Source organism: Bufo gargarizans, chromosome 4 (assembly GCF_014858855.1).
Source record: "Bufo gargarizans isolate SCDJY-AF-19 chromosome 4, ASM1485885v1, whole genome shotgun sequence".
In the NCBI taxonomy this organism is placed as follows: domain Eukaryota; kingdom Metazoa; phylum Chordata; class Amphibia; order Anura; family Bufonidae; genus Bufo; species Bufo gargarizans.
The window spans coordinates 357,972,998-357,990,367 of NC_058083.1; the positions used below are offsets into that span (position 1 = coordinate 357,972,998).

The 17,370-nt window shown below is 46.5% G+C and overlaps 2 protein-coding genes across 10 annotated transcripts in view; one reads left to right on the forward strand and one right to left on the reverse strand.

Moving 5' to 3' along the window:
- Positions 1-266: 266 nt before the first annotated feature.
- C4H6orf120 (chromosome 4 C6orf120 homolog) lies at positions 267-13,851 on the reverse strand. 7 transcript variants are annotated; one of them, XM_044290044.1, is made up of 2 exons: positions 13,729-13,851; positions 267-928 (listed from the first exon to the last, which is right to left on the reverse strand). In XM_044290044.1, the coding sequence occupies exon 2, from the start codon at positions 914-916 to the stop codon at positions 362-364; it is 555 nt and encodes a 184-aa protein (XP_044145979.1). In that variant the 5' UTR covers positions 917-928; positions 13,729-13,851; the 3' UTR covers positions 267-361. The 7 variants fall into 7 exon arrangements, with proteins under 7 accessions (XP_044145979.1, XP_044145977.1, XP_044145978.1 ...); XM_044290042.1 differs by having other exon boundaries at positions 13,697-13,830; XM_044290043.1 differs by lacking the exon at positions 13,729-13,851 and adding an exon at positions 13,697-13,725 and having other exon boundaries at positions 267-923.
- Positions 13,852-14,154: 303 nt separating this feature from the next.
- WDR27 (WD repeat domain 27) overlaps positions 14,155-17,370 on the forward strand; it is a 679,631-nt gene continuing 676,415 nt past the window's right edge. Inside the window, exons 1-2 of one of the 3 annotated variants that reach the window (XM_044290035.1) lie at positions 14,155-14,406; positions 16,481-16,567. In XM_044290035.1, the coding sequence (XP_044145970.1) occupies positions 16,531-16,567 (37 nt within the window). In that variant the 5' untranslated portion in view covers positions 14,155-14,406; positions 16,481-16,530. Of the gene's footprint in view, positions 14,407-16,480; positions 16,568-16,698; positions 16,839-16,917; positions 16,947-17,370 lie in introns of those variants that run through there. The other 2 variants (XM_044290037.1, XM_044290036.1) reach the window with 2 other exon arrangements.

Sequence of the window (17,370 nt, forward strand, 5' to 3'; positions counted from 1 at the left end):
AAAAAATGATCATTATTTTACACCATGTGGAGCCTTTTAAAAAAAAAAAAAAAAAACAAACAAAAAAAAAAAACTTAAAACTGTTTGACAACCCCTTTAAACACACTAGTTGCAGCATGCCTAAGACATGTCTTGCCCTGTCAGGACACATCAGCCCTTTTTACACCCCACTGTAAAAGGGTAGTGCCATAGATTAACTAACCAGAACCAAGGCTCTGGAGTTACTTGTTTTGGTCAGTTTTTAGCCGATAAAAGAAATGCTGCTGTGCGTCTTACATCCTGGATGTTGTCCTTTATTTCTAAATATTCCAGTTCTCGTAGAAGTAGAAATCAATTTGTTAGAGAATACAAATATTAGCACTTAGAAAAGTATCTCTAGAACAATCTTGAGAATGCCTATTAATATAGTTCGTATCATAGATTCCTCCTCCTGAGGTGCGTCCTGTGGGGCTTGTTTTTGTGGTTTGCGACTTGCCTCTAGGAGTTCGGGGTCATATGAGGCATCGGCAAAAGGGTCCTCTTGAATAGTTCTGTCATAATATACTTTAATTTCAAATTCACTCTCGAGAGAAGAGGGATGCCCATAAATTCCAATTCCCACTGGGCGGTTAAAATGGTCTGGGACAACTACTGTATCCAGGCCACATGTTGTAGATTGGAGCTCGTAGTCATCAAAATTGGGATTAAGGGTTGAAGCAGAAACATAAATGTCTGCATCACCTTTCAGGCTCCTCATCTCCAGTATTATCCTTCCTTCATGGTTAAGTCTCAGGTAACTGTAGTTTCCTGCACCTATTTGTCCCTGGACCACATGGAGAAGCATCCACTCATCCGGTATTTCATCGGCCGCGAAACATTCAACGTAGGATAAAGTGCACAATGCAAACAGAAGGCCTTTTTTCCAGTGGATCGCCATTTCTCTACTGATCTTGAAGTGAACACAGTAAAGGGAAAATACATTATCATCTAGATTGAGAAGCAAATAATTCTATAATGTCAACCAAATAAAATAAAAAAATCGATTTTCTTAAAGGGATTCTGTCACCTCCACAGCCTCTCCTCCCCCTCCCTCACGCCGAACGAACTCTCGCACAGGCGCAGTACCCACTGAGGGCTGCGCCTGTGCGATCAGCAGGAGACTGAGGGCAGCAGCTTCATCTTCGTCACTGGGCATGCGCCGAGCCCAGTGACGTCCGATGCTCGCTCTTCCCTCAGTCAGCAGGAGGAGAGGCTGTGGCAGGCTGGAGGCGGCGGTTAGACAGTACAAGGAAGGCGGGCTGGGCACTGAAAGAGGGGCGGTACTGGGCTCTCTAAGAAGAAAAAAACGCCCCTCTGGGCACCTTCAGGACACATTTACATATCAATCAAAGTCGTTTTTTGCAGTAACTGCTGGACGGATTTCAAGATAAAAGAGCACAGCCTAATCCAGGTAAGCTGTGCTTCATGGCTGCTTTAAAATCGTTTTTTGGCTTAGGGGAGGTGACAGAATCCCTTTAAATACAATCGGTGTGGTCTTTAATGCAGCATTGATGGGAGATACCAGATCCTACCTCTAAGGGTCCATTCACACGTCCGTTGTTTGTTTCCTGATCTGTTCCGATTTTTGCTGAACAGATCTGGACCAGATCTGGACCCATTCATTTTCAATGGGTCCTGAAAAAAAACGGACAGCACAATGTCAGATTTTTTTTCAGGACCCATTGAAAATGAATGGGTCCAGATCTGTTCAGCAAAAAACGGAACAGATCAGGAAAGAAACAACGGACGTGTGAATGGACCCTAAGTCCTGCACCTAAGGCCTTATTCACACAGTCAGTGTTTGGCTGCGTTCACATCTCCGTTTCAGAGATCTGGCAGCTTGATCCAGTGCAAATGCCAGCTGTTGGCAGACATAAAATAAAAAACCTGCCAGATCTCTAAATGGAGATGTGAACGAGGCCTTAGGTAAGCCGTTTCCATCAGTTACTGTGAGCCAAAACCACAGTAGTAGAAATCTTTCCATTAGGCCTCATGCACACGACAGTTTTTTTTCACGGTCCGCAAAAACGGGGTCCGTGAACCGTGACCGTTTTTTCGTCCGTGGGTCTTCCTTGATTTTTGGAGGATCCACGGACATGAAAAAAAAGTCGTTTTGGTGTCCGCCTGGCCGTGCGGAGCCAAATGGATCAGTCCTGAATTACAATGCAAGTCAATGGGGACGGATCAGTTTGACGTTGACACAATATGGTGCCATTTCAAACGGATCCGTCCCCATTGACTTTCAATGTAAAGTCTGGAGTTCTTTTATACCATCCGGATTGGAGTTTTCTCCAATCCGATGGTATATTTTAACTTGAAGCATCCCCATCACCATGGGAACGCCTCTATGTTAGAATATACTGTCGGATATGAGCTACTTCGTGAACCTCAGATCCGACAGTATATTCTAACACAGAGGCGTTCCCATGGTGATGGGGAAGCTTCAGGTTAGAATACACTACAAACTTTGTACAAGACTGCCCCCTGCTGCCTGGCAGCACCCGATCTCTTACTAGGGGATATGATAGCACAATTAACCCCTTTAGGTGCGGCACCTAAAGGGGTTAATTGTACTATCATATTCCCCTGTAAGAAATCAGGGCTGCCAGGCAGCAGCCCCCCCCCCCTCCCCAGTTTGAATATCGTTGGTGGCACAGTGTGCCCCCACCATCACCCCCCCCCCTCCCTCCATTGTATTAAATCGTTGGTGGCACAGTGTGCCAACCACCATCGGCCTCCCTCTATTGTATTAAATCGTTGGTGGCACAGTGTGCCAACCACCATCGCCCCCCCACCCTCTATAGCAGTAACATTGGTGGCAGTGTGCGGCCTCCCATTCCCCCCCCCCCCCCATCATTGGTGGCAGCGGAGTTCCGATCGGAGTCCCAGTTTAATCGCTGGGCTCCGATCGGTAACCATGGCAACCAGGACGCTACTGCAGCCCTGGTTGCCATGGTTACTTAGCAATAGTACAACAGTAGAAGATTCATACTTACCTGCTTGCTGCTGCGATGTCTGTGTCCGGCCGTGAGCTCCTCCTACTGGTAAGTGAAAGGTCTGTGCGGCGCATTGCTAAAGAACTGTCACTTACCAGTAGGAGGAGCTCCCGGCCGTTCACAGACATCGCAGCAGCAAGCAGGTAAGTATGAATCTTCTACTGTTGAGACCGCACACTGCCACCAATGTTACTGCTATAGAGGGAGGGGGGGGGGGGGGGGCGATGGTGGTTGGCACACTGTGCCACCAACGATTTAATACAATAGAGGGAGGGAGGGGGGCCGATGGTGGTTGGCACACTGTGCCACCAACGATTTAATACAATAGAGGGAGGGGGGGGCGATGGTGGGGCACACTGTGCCACCAACGATTTATTACAATAGAGGGAGGGAGGGGGGGCGATGCTGGGCGCACACTGTGCCACCAACGATATTCAAACTGGGGAGGGGGGGGTCTGCCCCCTGCTGCCTGGCAGCCCTGATCTCTTACAGGGGAATATGATAGTACAATTAACCCCTTTAGGTGCCGCACCTGAAGGGGTTAATTGTGCTATCATATCCCCCTATCCCCCTGTAAGAGATCGGGTGCTGCCAGGCAGCAGGGGGCAGTCTTGTACAAAGTTTGCAGTGTATTCTAACTAGAAGCGTCCCCATCACCATGGGAACGCTTCTGTGTTAGAATATACTGTCGGAAATGAGTTTTCACGAAGTGAAAACTTAGATCAGAAAAAGCTTTTATGCAGACGGATCTTCGGATCCGTCTGTATGAAAGCAACCTATGGCCACGGATCACGGACACGGATGCCAATCTTGTGTGCATCCGTGTTCTTTCACGGACCCATTGACTTGAATGGGTCTGTGAACCGTTGTCCGTCAAAAAAATAGGACAGGTCTTATTTTTTTGACGGACAGGATACACGGATCACGGCCTCGGCTGCAAAACGGTGCATTTTCCGATTTTTCCACGGACCCATTGAAAGTCAATGGGTCCGCGAAAAAAAAACGGAAAACGGCACAACGGCCACGGATGCACACAACGGTCGTGTGCATGAGGCCTTATACCTATACGGTGTAGGTTCTACTCCTAGTTTTTGACACAGATGCAAACCACTGACCGTGTGATTAAGGCCTAAGCTGAGAATGGGGTCCCCCATCCATTCTGAGGAGGTGGTTAATGCTAGCGAGCGCAACAAACTCTTTCTACCTGGGTACAGCAGGGATTCCAGTTCTTCACACACATGCATAGCAGAAGTCCTCTAAATTATTTAACTCCTTTCCGCTGCCTACAATAAAACTGCGTTCTGAATGCACGTCTGTTGATGCAGTAACTGCATCTTAAGGCCTTATTCACACAGTTATTGGGCCTTGTTATCAAGAACTGTCTGTTGCTCAACCATCATTTTTTGAAAACACTAAGAAATGAAAGGTGAGCTATGATTGGTTTCTATGGGCAACTAAGACAGTTTTGATAAATGAGGTCTATTCATCAGTGATTGTGAGCCAAAACCAGGTGTGGATCTAAACACAGAACAGGAGCAGATCTTTCCATTGTACCAGACGTACAAGGTATACCACTGCATTATAATAGCCTTGTCTCCTATTGGCACTAAACAATTAAAAAATAAAATAAAGGAAGGCTAATAAAGTTTATTTGAAAAGAACATTTTTTCCCATAAAAAGTGGTTTTAACCGCCTCCGGACCGCCTAACGCAGATGTGCGGTCCGGAGGCGGCAGCCCTGCGCTCAACGACGCATATACGCGTCATCTCGCGAGGGCCGGGATTTCCTGTGAACGCGCGCACACAGGAACGGAAGGTAAGCGAGTGGATCTCCAGCCTGCCAGCGGCGATCGCTCGCTGGCAGGCTGGAGATCCGAATTTTTTAACCCCTAACAGGTATATTAGACGCTGTTTTGATAACAGCGTCTAATATACCTGCTACCTGGTCCTCTGGTGGTCCCTTTTGTTAGGATCGACCACCAGAGGACTCAGGTAGCTCAGTACAGTCGCACCAAACACCACACTACACTACACCCCCCCCCCCCCGTCACTTATTAACCCCTGATCACCCCATATAAACTCCCTGATCACCCCCCTGTCAGGCTCCGTTCAGACGTCCGTATGATTTTTACAGATCCACGGATGCATGGATCGGATCCGCAAAACACATGCGGACGTCTGAATGGAGCCTTACGGGGGGTGATCAATGACAGGCGGGTGATCACCCATATACACTCCCTGTTCTCCCCCTGTCATTGATCACCCACCCCTGTAAGGCTCCATTCAGACATTTTTTTGGCACAAGTTAGTGGAAATTTTTTGTTAGTTTTTTCTTACTAAGTCTCATATACTACTAACTTGTGTCAAAAAATAAAATCTCACATGAACTCACCATACCCCTCACGAAATCCAAATGCGTAAACATTTTTAGACATTTATATTCCAGACTTCTTCTCACGCTTTAGGGCCCCTAAAAAGCCAGGGCAGTATAAATACCCCACATGTGACCCCATTTCGGAAAGAAGACACCCCAAGGTATTCGCTGAGGGGCATATTGAGTCCATGAAAGATTGAAATTTTTGTCCTAAGTTAGCGGAAAGTGAGACTTTGTGAGAAAAAAACAAAAAAAATCAATTTCCGCTAACTTATGCAAAAAATAAAAAAATTCTAGGAACTCGCCAGGCCCCTCATTGAATACCTTGGGGTGTCTTCTTTCCAAAGTGGGGTCACATGTGGGGTATTTATACTGCCCTGGCTTTTTAGGGGCCCGAAAGTGTGAGAAGAAGTCTGGGATCCAAAATGTCTAAAAATGCCCTGCTAAAAGGAATTTGGGCCCCTTTGCGCATCTAGGCTGCAAAAAAGTGTCACACATGTGGTATCGCCGTACTCAGGAGAAGTTGGGGAATGTGTTTTGGGGTGTCATTTTACATATACCCATGCTGGGTGAGAAAAATATCTTGGTCAAATGCCAACTTTGTATAAAAAAATGGGAAAAGTTGTCTTTTGCCAAGATATTTCTCTCACCCAGCATGGGTATATGTAAAATGACACCCCAAAACACATTCCCCAACTTCTCCTGAGTACGGCGATACCAGATGTGTCACACTTTTTTGCTGCCAAGGTGGGCAAAGGGGCACATATTCCAAAGTGCACCTTTCAGATTTTGCAGGCCATTTTTTACACATTTTGATTGCAAGGTACTTCTCACACATTTGGGCCCCTAAATTGCCAGGGCAGTATAACTACACCACAAGTGACCCCATTTTGGAAAGAAGACACCCCAAGGTATTCCGTGAGGGGCATGGTGAGTTCCTAGAATCTTTTATTTTTTGTCGCAAGTTAGTGGAATATGAGACTTTGTAAGGAAAAAAAGAGAAAAAAAAAAAAAATCATCATTTTCCGCTAACTTGTGACAAAAAATAAAAAATTCTAGGAACTCGCCATGCCCCTCACGGAATACCTTGGGGTGTCTTCTTTCCAAAAAAAGTAAAAATGTCAGCAGCAATAAAATACCACCAAATGAAAGCTCCATTAGTGAGAAGAAAAGGAGGTAAAATTCATTTGGGTGGTAAGTTGAATGACCGAGCGATAAACGGTGAAAGTAGTGTAGTGCCGAAGTGTAAAAAGTGCTCTGGTCATGAAGGGGGTTTCAGCTAGCGGGGCTGAAGTGGTTAAATTTGTAAAAGTAAAAAAAAAAAAAAAAAAAACATTACAGTATCTCCACTGGGAGTGGAGACCCGACAACAGGCCATTTATAATGCACAAATAGCTAAGTTATGTTCCCAAAATGGTGTCACTAAGAAATAAAATTTTAAAAACAAGCCTTCATATGCCTACATAAAAAAAAAAAAAAAAAAAAATATATAATACATAGAGAAAATGATAATAGTCTTTAAAAAGGACCTGTCGCCACTCCTGACCTGTATGTTTTAATAGCTACAAGCATTCCCCCTGTGAAAGGTAACGGGTCGTCTTTAAATTAAAATAATTGATTACTCTCCCAGCCATAGTTTGAGCGCTATATATTTAGTAAGAAGACAGAAATGGTTTCTGCCTGCTGTACTGGTGCCTAGCTGTCTGACAACCATTCACCTGAATTGCGGCTGCACAATTTTACATGCAGGCTCTACTCAGCCAAACAGTTTTTATCACACAGAAGTGAAGGGGTTAATATTTATGTTTCAGAAGCATGGAGCATGTGGATGGCAGGTTGGACACAGCCTGGAGCTTGTGCCTTGTCAGTCACATGGCAATATTTGTGTTCTAAAACCAGCAGCTTGGCCAAAACACCCAAGTGCAAATCTTTCCATGTTCATTGATAGGAGCGCACCAAGATTTTGGTGTAAATCGTGCCAAAAAGTGGTGCAGTTTGGTGCATCTAGGATGAGAGAAGATCTCTGTGCCTAATCCAAATAATGGTGTGTCCTAAGATGTGCCAAAGTTGAGCCACAAGTATCCTAGTAAGCCAACCAGTAGTTAGTATATGGTCAGAGAAGTGTCTCTCCCTGCCCCAGATTTATCATCCAGCCGGAGCCCTGGGAGAAATCTGGTGCAGGTCTAACATCTAAAGCAGGCATCCTCAAACTGCGGCCCTCCAGCTGTTGTAAAACTACAACTCCCACAATGCCCTGCTGTAGGCTGTTCGGGCATGCTGGGAGTTGTAGTTTTGCAACAGCTGGAGGGGCGCAGTTTGAGGATGCCTGATCTAAAGGATAATCACATTTGGCAAAAAGTATTTTTGCTATACAGGACCCTGAAATACTGCCATGTGAATGAGGCCTAAAGCAGAAGATCTCGTGCACTCTGAAAAACAAGAGTTTGATTGAAAAAAATAAAAAATCCCTGTAGAGAATGGCATCTCTGTAATACAGCATGCCATGAGCCTATGGAATGAGAGGCATAGCACTGGCACATTTCTCTGGGAACCCTAGAGTGTAGCACACCGATATGGTCCTGGTGCACAAAATACAGATACCTTATGTCTGTCTTCTCATCTGAAATATGGACCAGAAAAGGACACGCGGATTCACAAAAACTACAGATGTATGCATGGCCCCAAAGGAACAAATCCTTTTGGGGGGGGTCGTCAGGACATGAAATATGTTTCTAACATCGATTAAACGCCTCAGCTGCTGTGGTCAAATGTGACCCACGGTATCTGTGAGGATAAAGACCGGAAGCACACGCTCCTGGCAGTGCACTGGCTCCTCTCGCAAGGATCGGGGGAGCCGGAGTGTGTGCGGCAGACAGTCCTCCTGAGTGACAAGAAGCTGCTGCATTTATTCCAGAGGGGCACATTTACTAAGACCAGCCTTAATAAGCCACTGCTCTGGTGGTGGATAGCCAGAGTTAGGAAGAGGCATTGGCCTCTACATAACTTCGGTGGACCCTCCGCCACTTCTAAATGTAAGGCCTCTTTCACACGAGCAAGTTTTCTGCGCGGATGCAATGCGTGATGTGAACGCATAGCACCTGCACTGAATCCTGACCCATTCATTTCAATGGATCTGTGTACACAAGCGGATTTTCTCACGCATCAGTTCTGCGCTGCATGAAAAATGCAGCATGTTGTATATTCCGCCTTTTTCACGGGGCCCATAGAAGTGAATAGGGCTTCAGTGAAAAACACATTGTATCCGTAAGCAAGTGCGGATGAAATGCATTCTTCATTGATGGTTGCTAAGAGATGTTGTTTGCAAACCTTCAGTTTTTTATCACCTATAAAACTAGGGCGGATTTTATTTTTATTTTTATAGTCCCCATTTGGAATTTTTTTTTTTCCCACTACATTGTATGCAACTGTTAATGGTGCAATTAGAAAGTACAACTTGTCCCACAAAAAAAAAAAAAGTTATTCATAAGGTCTAAGTCAGGCATCCTCAAAGTGCGGCCCTCCAGCTGTTGCAAAACTACAACTCCCAGCATGCCCGAACAGCCTACAGGTATCAGCCTACAGCAGGGTATTGTGGGAGTTGTAGTTTTACAACAGCTGGAGGGCCGCACTTTGAGGATGCCTGGTCTAAGTGAATAGAAAAATAAAATAGTTATGGCTTTGGGAAGGCTGGGAGGAAAAAATTAAAACATGGAAGAATCACCCGGTCTTGAACTGCATTTTTGAACAGTAGGGAACAATGGTCTAGATCAGGGATCTGCCACTTCCTGCACTGCAGCTGTTCTGAAACTCCCAGAATCCTACTTTCACTTCTGTGGGAGTTACAAGAACAGCCCAGTCCGTTTGCATGCTGGGAGTTGTAGTGTCACAGCAGCTGGAGTGCTGGAAGTTGCTAATCCCTGGTCTAGATGTTGCATGCAAGTAAATGGAATTATAAAAAAAAAAAATATCAAACCTGCACCCGATGTGCCAAATTGTACGTTTATGTTGCAGATTTCTTTGCAGAAATGCTGATTTGATGCAGATTTAACTCTACAAGGTGTAAAATCTGCAGGTCACACTCCGCTGCTGTGGTTGAGAAGTGCTAAAAACTCATACAATTTGCTGGTACTAGAAAAAGCTGTGGATTTTCTGCATGCAGTTCTGCAGCAGAATCTGCTGTGTGTAAACGGGGGCTGGGCGATTCTGCAGAAAAAAAAAATTATAATAACCTTGATTATTTTCAGTTAAGGGATGATTATCCAATTTTCTTGATTTATTTTTTTTCTTTTTTTTCTTGCGATAACGTATTTTTCTGTTGTTTTTAGAGACACCATTTTACATTTAAAACTTACTGATTAATTTTTTGGATTGCTGAGCTTAGTATGAATGTAGGGTTGTCAGGTCTAATAGAAAAGGGGATACATGTAGGTTATCTTCCCATTATGGCTGGTACACTGTTCTTTGTGACATTCAGACATGACCACTATGGAGATGGTTATGTGTTCACCTCAGGCTCACACGTGTTGTATGTGCTGCAGATAACGCGTGTCCGCACACTACCTCTATAGACAGCCATCACTGACTACATCCATTACCTGCGGCACACACTTCTCCCCTGCACGGATCCCCAGGGAGATCTGAAGAGACGAGAAGAAGAAAAGATGTGGGGCAAGAGCAGCAGAGCGTGGAGAAAGGTTGACTAAGCGGTTCCGCTGCCCTCCTGGAAGTGTCCGTTGCTTCTGGTACCTGCTCCTGGCTCTGGAGTGGGTACCAGATGCTGGAGCACAGTTAGGAATGGGCTCCTGTACCGATCTGAAGTACCTCAGTGAATCATGTGCGGGTCGCTTAAAGGGGATGTCTCACTTCAGCAAGTGGCCTTTATCATGTAGATGAAGTTAATACAAGGCACTAACTAATCAGGGGCGTAGCTATAGGGGGTACAGAGGTAGCAATCGCTACCGGGCCCAGGAGCCTGAGGGGGCCTAAAGACCCTTATGCCACATAAGACACTGGCATTATAAAAAGTGCATACTGGTCAATTTACACCTCTGGCTGGAGGGAAGAGGTTAGGTTAAGAATTTGGCATAAAGGGGTGCCCTTTCAATGTTTGCCTCAGGCAGCAGGAAGGATATGTGCTCCCCTGCCCCTTTCCAACAAGCACTGAGGGACGGGGGCCCAAGCTGAACTCTTGTACCAGGGCCCATGAGCTTTTAGCTACGCCCCTGTTACTAATGTATTGTTATTGTCCATATTGCTTCCTTTGCTGGCTGGATTCATTTTTCGATCACATTATGCACTGCTTGTTTCCGTGGCTACGACCACCCTGCAATCCATCAGAGATGGCCTTGATTACACACTATATGAAACGGTGTCAGCCTCTCTAGTGGCTGAGACTGTGGGAGCGCACACAGGCTGGTGCTTTTTTCTACAGTATGCAAGCACGACCACCACTGCTGGATTGCAGGGTGGTTGTAATCATGGAAACAAGCAGTGCATAATGTGATAGAAAAATTAATCCAGACAGCAAAGGAAGCAATATTGACAATAATAATAATACATTAGTACGTGGCTTGTATTAACGTCCTCCACATAATAAGTGTTATTTGGTGAAGTGAGACAACCCTTTTAAAGGGAACCTGTCACCGGGATTTTGTGTATAGAGCTGAGGACATGGGTTGCTAGATGGCCGCTAGCACATCTGCAATACCCAGTCCCCATAGCTCTGTGTGCTTTTATTCTGTAAAAAAAAAACGATTTGATACATATGCAAATTAACCTGGGATGAGTCCTGTCCCTCACTCCTCTCACGTACAGGACTCATCTCAGGGTAATTTGCATATGTATCAAATCGTGTTTTTTTTACACAATAAAAGCACACAGAGCTATGGGGACTGGATATTGCGGATGTGCTATCGGCCATCTAGCAACCCATGTCCTCAGCTCTATACTCAAAATCCAGGTGACAGGTTCCCTTTAAGTCCCTGGCGTGGGAGGCAGGGACCGGAAAGACCCACACATGCTTCTCTGATACAGTGCAACAGAACAAAAAAATAATAACACATCATCGGGCACTAAGACAAGGGCTACATGTTGACATGAGTCGCTGAAAAGTCTTGCAAGTCTAATTTTTGGGAATGAGACTGAGAGTCGCAAAAAATCCGCCCAAGATGTATTTATGTGCGAGTCACATCGCACTGCGATGCTATTGACTATCATTAAAAAGAGTTGTGTGACTTTTCAGCAACAGAGAAGTCGCAGGACACGCCTGTGTAGCTGTTCCCCTTTTTGTCGCACTCACTGAAAAGGTTGAATTAATCTAATTAGTTTGATTAATCGCCTCCACGGTGCAGACGGATCACGGACCCATTCAAACCTGTAAAGGGAAAATTCAGCTACTTTCCCATCTGCAGCTTGTATTCCGGCAGAAAACTCTCTGATTCCGGCAATGCCAGATGCAACTGGAACGCCCAAAATGCAGAGTCGGCTGTACACAAACCACTGCAATCTGCTGTTAATGTACGGCTGATTCCTGCCATTTAAAACTGGTGGGCAGATCGCAGTAGCCGCTTCCCAATGCTGGCCCCCCACTCCTAGACCTACGATGCTGCTCTCCCTCCATGTAACATCCAATCTGACATTGCCGCAGCCAATCACTGGCTGTAAAGGGAGCCGGTCACCGCCATGGCCATTCTCAAATGGCGGCACTATGCTTAGTAAACTGCCATGCTCACTGAAGCTCTTGTGAGCACCACAGCCGATCAGAGGGGTGCCAGAGACAGACCCCTAATCTCATAAAGAAAAGTTATCAATCTCAGAGGACCTGGAAATGTGATAAGGAGGCTAGCAAATTCAGAGTTGCCTTCAAAAGGAAGAGATGCCATCTGCAGCCAGCTGTTCCATGTTCTTGCCCCCGGTCAGTGCAGACGGCCGGTTGAGGAGCCCCCGGTCAGTACTAAGTACAGGGGGCCGGTTGAGGAGCCCCCCCGGTCAGTACAGATGGCCGGTTGAGGAGCCCCCCGGTCAGTACAGATGGCCGGTTGAGGAGCCCCCCGGTCAGTACAGATGGCCGGTTGAGGAGCCCCCCGGTCAGTACAGATGGCTGGTTGAGGCGCCCCCCGGTCAGTACAGATGGCCGGTTGAGGAGCCCCCCGGTCAGTACAGATGGCTGGTTGAGGAGCCCCCCGGTCAGTACAGATGGCCGGTTGAGGAGCCCCCAGGTCAGTACAGATGGCCGGTTGAGGAGCCCCCAGTCAGTACTAAGTACAGAGGGCAGGGTGAGGAGACCCCGATCAGTACAGATGGCCAGTTAGGGAGCCCCCAGTCAGTACTCAGTACAGATGGCCAGTTGAGGAGCCACCGGTAATTACAGATGGCCGGTTGAGAACCCCTCGGTCAGTACTCAGTACAGATGGCCGGTTGAGGAGCCCCAGTCAGTACACATGGCCGGTTGAGGAGCCCTTGGTCAGTACTCAGTAGAGATGGCCGGTTAAGGAGCCCCCAGTCAGTACAGATTACCCAGTACAGATGGCCAGTTGAGGAGCCCCCAATCAGTACAGATGGCCGGTTGAGGAGCCCCTGGTCAATACAGATGGCCGATTGAGGAGCCCCCGGTCAGTACTTAGTACAGATGGCCAGTTGGGGAGCCACCGATCAGTACAGATGGCCAATTGGGGAGCCCCCAGTCAGTACTCAGTACAGATGGCCAGTTGGGGAGCCACCGGTAATTACAGATGGCCGGTTGAGGAGCCACCGGTCAGTACTCAGTACAGATGGCAAGTTGAGAAGCCCACAGTCAGTACAGATGGCCGGTTGAGGAGCCCCTGATTTTGGCAGTGGGTCATAACAAATGTGACGGAAAGTTTTCCGTCACTTGCAGTGAGGAGCACCTGCTTCAGTCTTCAGAAGTCTGGAAGACAAGTACAGCCATGCAGGCCACTTACAGTCATGCTTTTCGACCTTTCACCTGTGTACTGAGCATTCACAAAGCACACTCCGTAACTTAACAAACACGCACCATTACCCAGAGCACAGATACCGGCACAGGAGCTGCAATCACCATAGAGGAGCATACAATCCCCCTCAGAGGCGAGCGCCAGGACCCAGTCCTATCAGAGCGCCCTGACAGGAAGTAGTAATCTACCGAGAGGAGGACGGAAGGCACAGGAAGTGCTCCAAAGAGAGCGACATTACCAGACGTCACAGCTGGACTGCTCACCCGGAGTGACTGCGGTGACAGGAGTGTACACTAGAGACCTCTCAATGTGCAAACATAAAGGTTATGTACATGTATAAACACTATAATAAAACACCTTATATCCACCATTGTAGGAGCTGCACATACTTGAGATGACGTAACGTGATATTACTACCCCACTGCCAGGACCAGCTCTACTAGCGCCAAGTGACACGCACGACGCATCTGCGCTTGGAGTGGAGATCGGTGACGCCTCTGTAACGTGGAAGATAATGATACAGCGCCATCTACTGGCAGACCCAAGTTTTACCTGTTAATTTTTCCGGTCCGGTCTCGGGAGTCTTAGGGCCGCTTCACACGAGCGGATGCCTTGCGTGGCATCCGCTCCGTGACAGAGTGCCAAGACCCGCTGCAGACTGCAGAGGCACGGGGCAGTAACATGACTGTTAATGCTCCGTGCCTCTCTGTGATCTCTTTACTACGAAATCACAGTGACAACTGTGATTTCGTAGTAAAGAGATCACAGAGAGGCACGGAGCATTAACAGTCATGTTACTGCCCCGTGCCTCTGCAGTCTGCAGCGGGTCTTGGCACTCTGTCACGGAGCGGATGCCACGCAAGGCATCCGCTCGTGTGAAGCGGCCCTTAGGTTTTCCTTTGGCAAAGCGCTTTTTCGCACTGCTATAATTTTGCTGTAAGCGGTAAATACTATTATTTTTAACAGACCTGATAAATTGCTTTTGACAGACAAAAATATTTGATCCGTCTCGGCTACCTTACACACGCTCGGTTGCTAGGATACGGAGCTTGGCGGAGCTGCACGAGGTAAGACGTATGTAAACTTATGTCTGTGCCGCACGAGCGGAAAAACTGACGGTTTCCAGACTTCCAGTCACATTATAGAGCTTCATCACTGAAGCTAACAATATGTGCCTTTTATTATTAAAGACATGTTTTTTTTTTTTTCTTCTCTTCTTTTTTGTTTTTTTTATGAAAATGTTTGTAAGGCCTCATGCACACGACCGTCTTTTTTTTTTAAGGCCCGCAAAAACGGGGTCCGTAGGTCCGTGATCTGTGTCAGTTTTTTCGTCCGTGGGTCTTCCTTGATTTTTGGAGGATCCATGGACATGAAAAATGAAAAAAAAATCTAAGTCAAGTTTGCCATTGAAATGATAGGAAAAAACGGACACGGATCACAATCTTGTGTGTATCTGTGATTTTTCACGGACCCATTGACTTGAATGGGTCTGTGAACCGTTGGCCATGAAAAAAATAGGACAGGTCATATTTTTTTCACGGCCAGGAAACACGGATCACGGATGCGGCTGCCAAACGGTGCATTTTCCGATTTTTCCAGCGAAAAAAAAACGGAAAACGGCACAACGGCCACGGATGCACACAACGGTCGTGTGCATGAGGCCTTAGGCTGAGTTCACACTTTTATTTAGTTATTTGGTCACTTATTTCCATCAGTGATTTGTGAGCCAAAACCAGGTTCGGGTAAAAAACAGAGAACAGGTGCAAACCTTCCCATTATACCTTATCGCTAAGTGGGCTTCACAAATGGTTTTGTCTCACAATCACTGATGGAAATAACTGACCAAATAACTGAAGTGAGAACTGTGCCTTAGGCCTCTTTCACACGGGCGAGTATTCCGCGCGGACCCATTAATTTCTATGAGGCTGTGCACATGAGCGGTGATTTTCACGCATCACTTGTGCGTTGCGTGAAAATTGCAGTATGCTCTACTTTGTGCGTTTTTCATGCAACGCAGGACCCATAGAAGTGAATGGGGCTGCGTGAAAATCGCAAGCAGGTGCGGATGCGGTGAGATTTTCACGCACGGTTGCTAGGAGACGATCGGGATGGGGACCCGATCATTATTATTTTCCCTTATATCATGGTTATAAGGGGAAATAATAGCATTCTTAATACAGTAGAATAGGGCTGGAGGGGTTAATTTTTAAAAAAAATGTAACTCCCCTTAATCCACTTGTTCGCGGTTTCTCTTCTGTCTTCATCTTTGATGACCTGGGAGGAAAAGGACCTGTGGTGATGTCACTGCGATCATCACATGATCAATGGATCATGTGATGAGCGCAGTGATGTCATCAAAGGTCCTTTTCCTACTGCACAGCAAAGATGAAGACAGAAGAGAAGCTGGGCTGCGCGAACAAGTGAATTAAGGTGAGTTACATTATTTTTTATATTTTTTTTTAACCCCTCCAGCCTTATTTTACTAAGCATTCTGTATATCCATGTTATAAGGGAAAATAATACAACCTACACAACACCTAACCCAAACCCGAACTTCTGTGGGTACCAAACATGCCGATTTATCTCACGCGCGTGCAAAACGCATTTTCCCGCGACACACCCGCATCTTATCTGGCCCAAAACCATGACGCCCGTGTGAAAGAGGCCTTAAAGGGGTTATCCGAGAGTATACAATTTCCCCCAATGTGCGGGGCCCCCCACACTGAATATACTTACCCTGCTCCGCCGCTCCTGGTCCCCGCACCGCCACTGCTGCCTCTCCCTGTGTGCGGATGAAAACATCTGGTGTTGGGGGGGGACAATCAATGGTAGGCGGGGATGGGGACAAGCCTTCCTAGCATCGCGGGTGACGGACATTGTACATGTAATGACATCTACGAAGAGATATTGTAATAAAAACTTGCCATTTTCAGTTATTCTCCAATTTGAGTTGTAATTGCCAGGTTAGTAAGTCACTTGTCAGTTCTCATAGTTGTCAATCACACTTACATGGTTTCTGGGACTTGCTGCATCCACTGCTGTTTTGTATAAGTTTAGTCTTTTCTTCCTGTCTTCATAGTCATGAAACATGTGATCACACAGGGGTCTTTATCCATACAGTTACACCAGGTTTTTTTGCAGTGAAACCAGAAGAGTGGTGGGTACCTGAGACAACAGATACAACCTTCTCTATGTTTCCCAGGACAGAGCGGTGGGAACCTGAAACAGGTACAGCCTTCTCTATGTATCCCAGGAAAAAGTTAATGGTAACCTGAGAAAACAGTTACAGCCTTCAATATGTATCCCATGAAAGAGTGGTGGGAACTTGAGACAACGGGTACAACCTTCTCTATGTATCCCAGGAAAGAGTGGTGGTAACCTGAGACAACGGGTACAACCTTCTCTATGTATCCCAGGAAAGAGTGGTGGTAACCTGAGACAACGGGTACAAACTTCTCTATGGATCCTAGGAAAGAGTGGTGGGAACCAGAGACAACAGGTACAGCCTTCTCTATGTATCCCTGGAACGAGTGGTGGGAACCTGAGACAACAGATACAACCTTCTCTATGTTTCCCAGGAAAGAGCGGTGGGAACCTGAAACAACAGGTACAGCCTTCTCTATGTATCCCAGGCAAAAGTAATGGTAACCTGAGAAAACAGTTACAGCCTTCAATATGTATCCCATGAAAGAGTGGTGGGAACTTGAGACAATGGGTACAACTTTCTCTATGTATCTCAGGAAAGAGTGGTGGGAACTTGAGACAACAGGTACAAATTTCTCTATGGATCCTAGGAAAGAGTGGTGGGAACCAGAGACAACAGGTACAGCCTTCTCTATGTATCCCAGGAAAGAGTGGTGGGAACCTGAGACAATGGATACAACCTTCTCTGTGGATTCTAGAAAAGAGTGGTAGGAACCTGAAACAACAGGTACAGCATTCTCTATGTATCTCAGGAAATAGTGATGGGAACCTGAGACAACAGGTACAACTGTCTCTATGTATCTCAGTTAGCAGTGGTGGGAACCTGA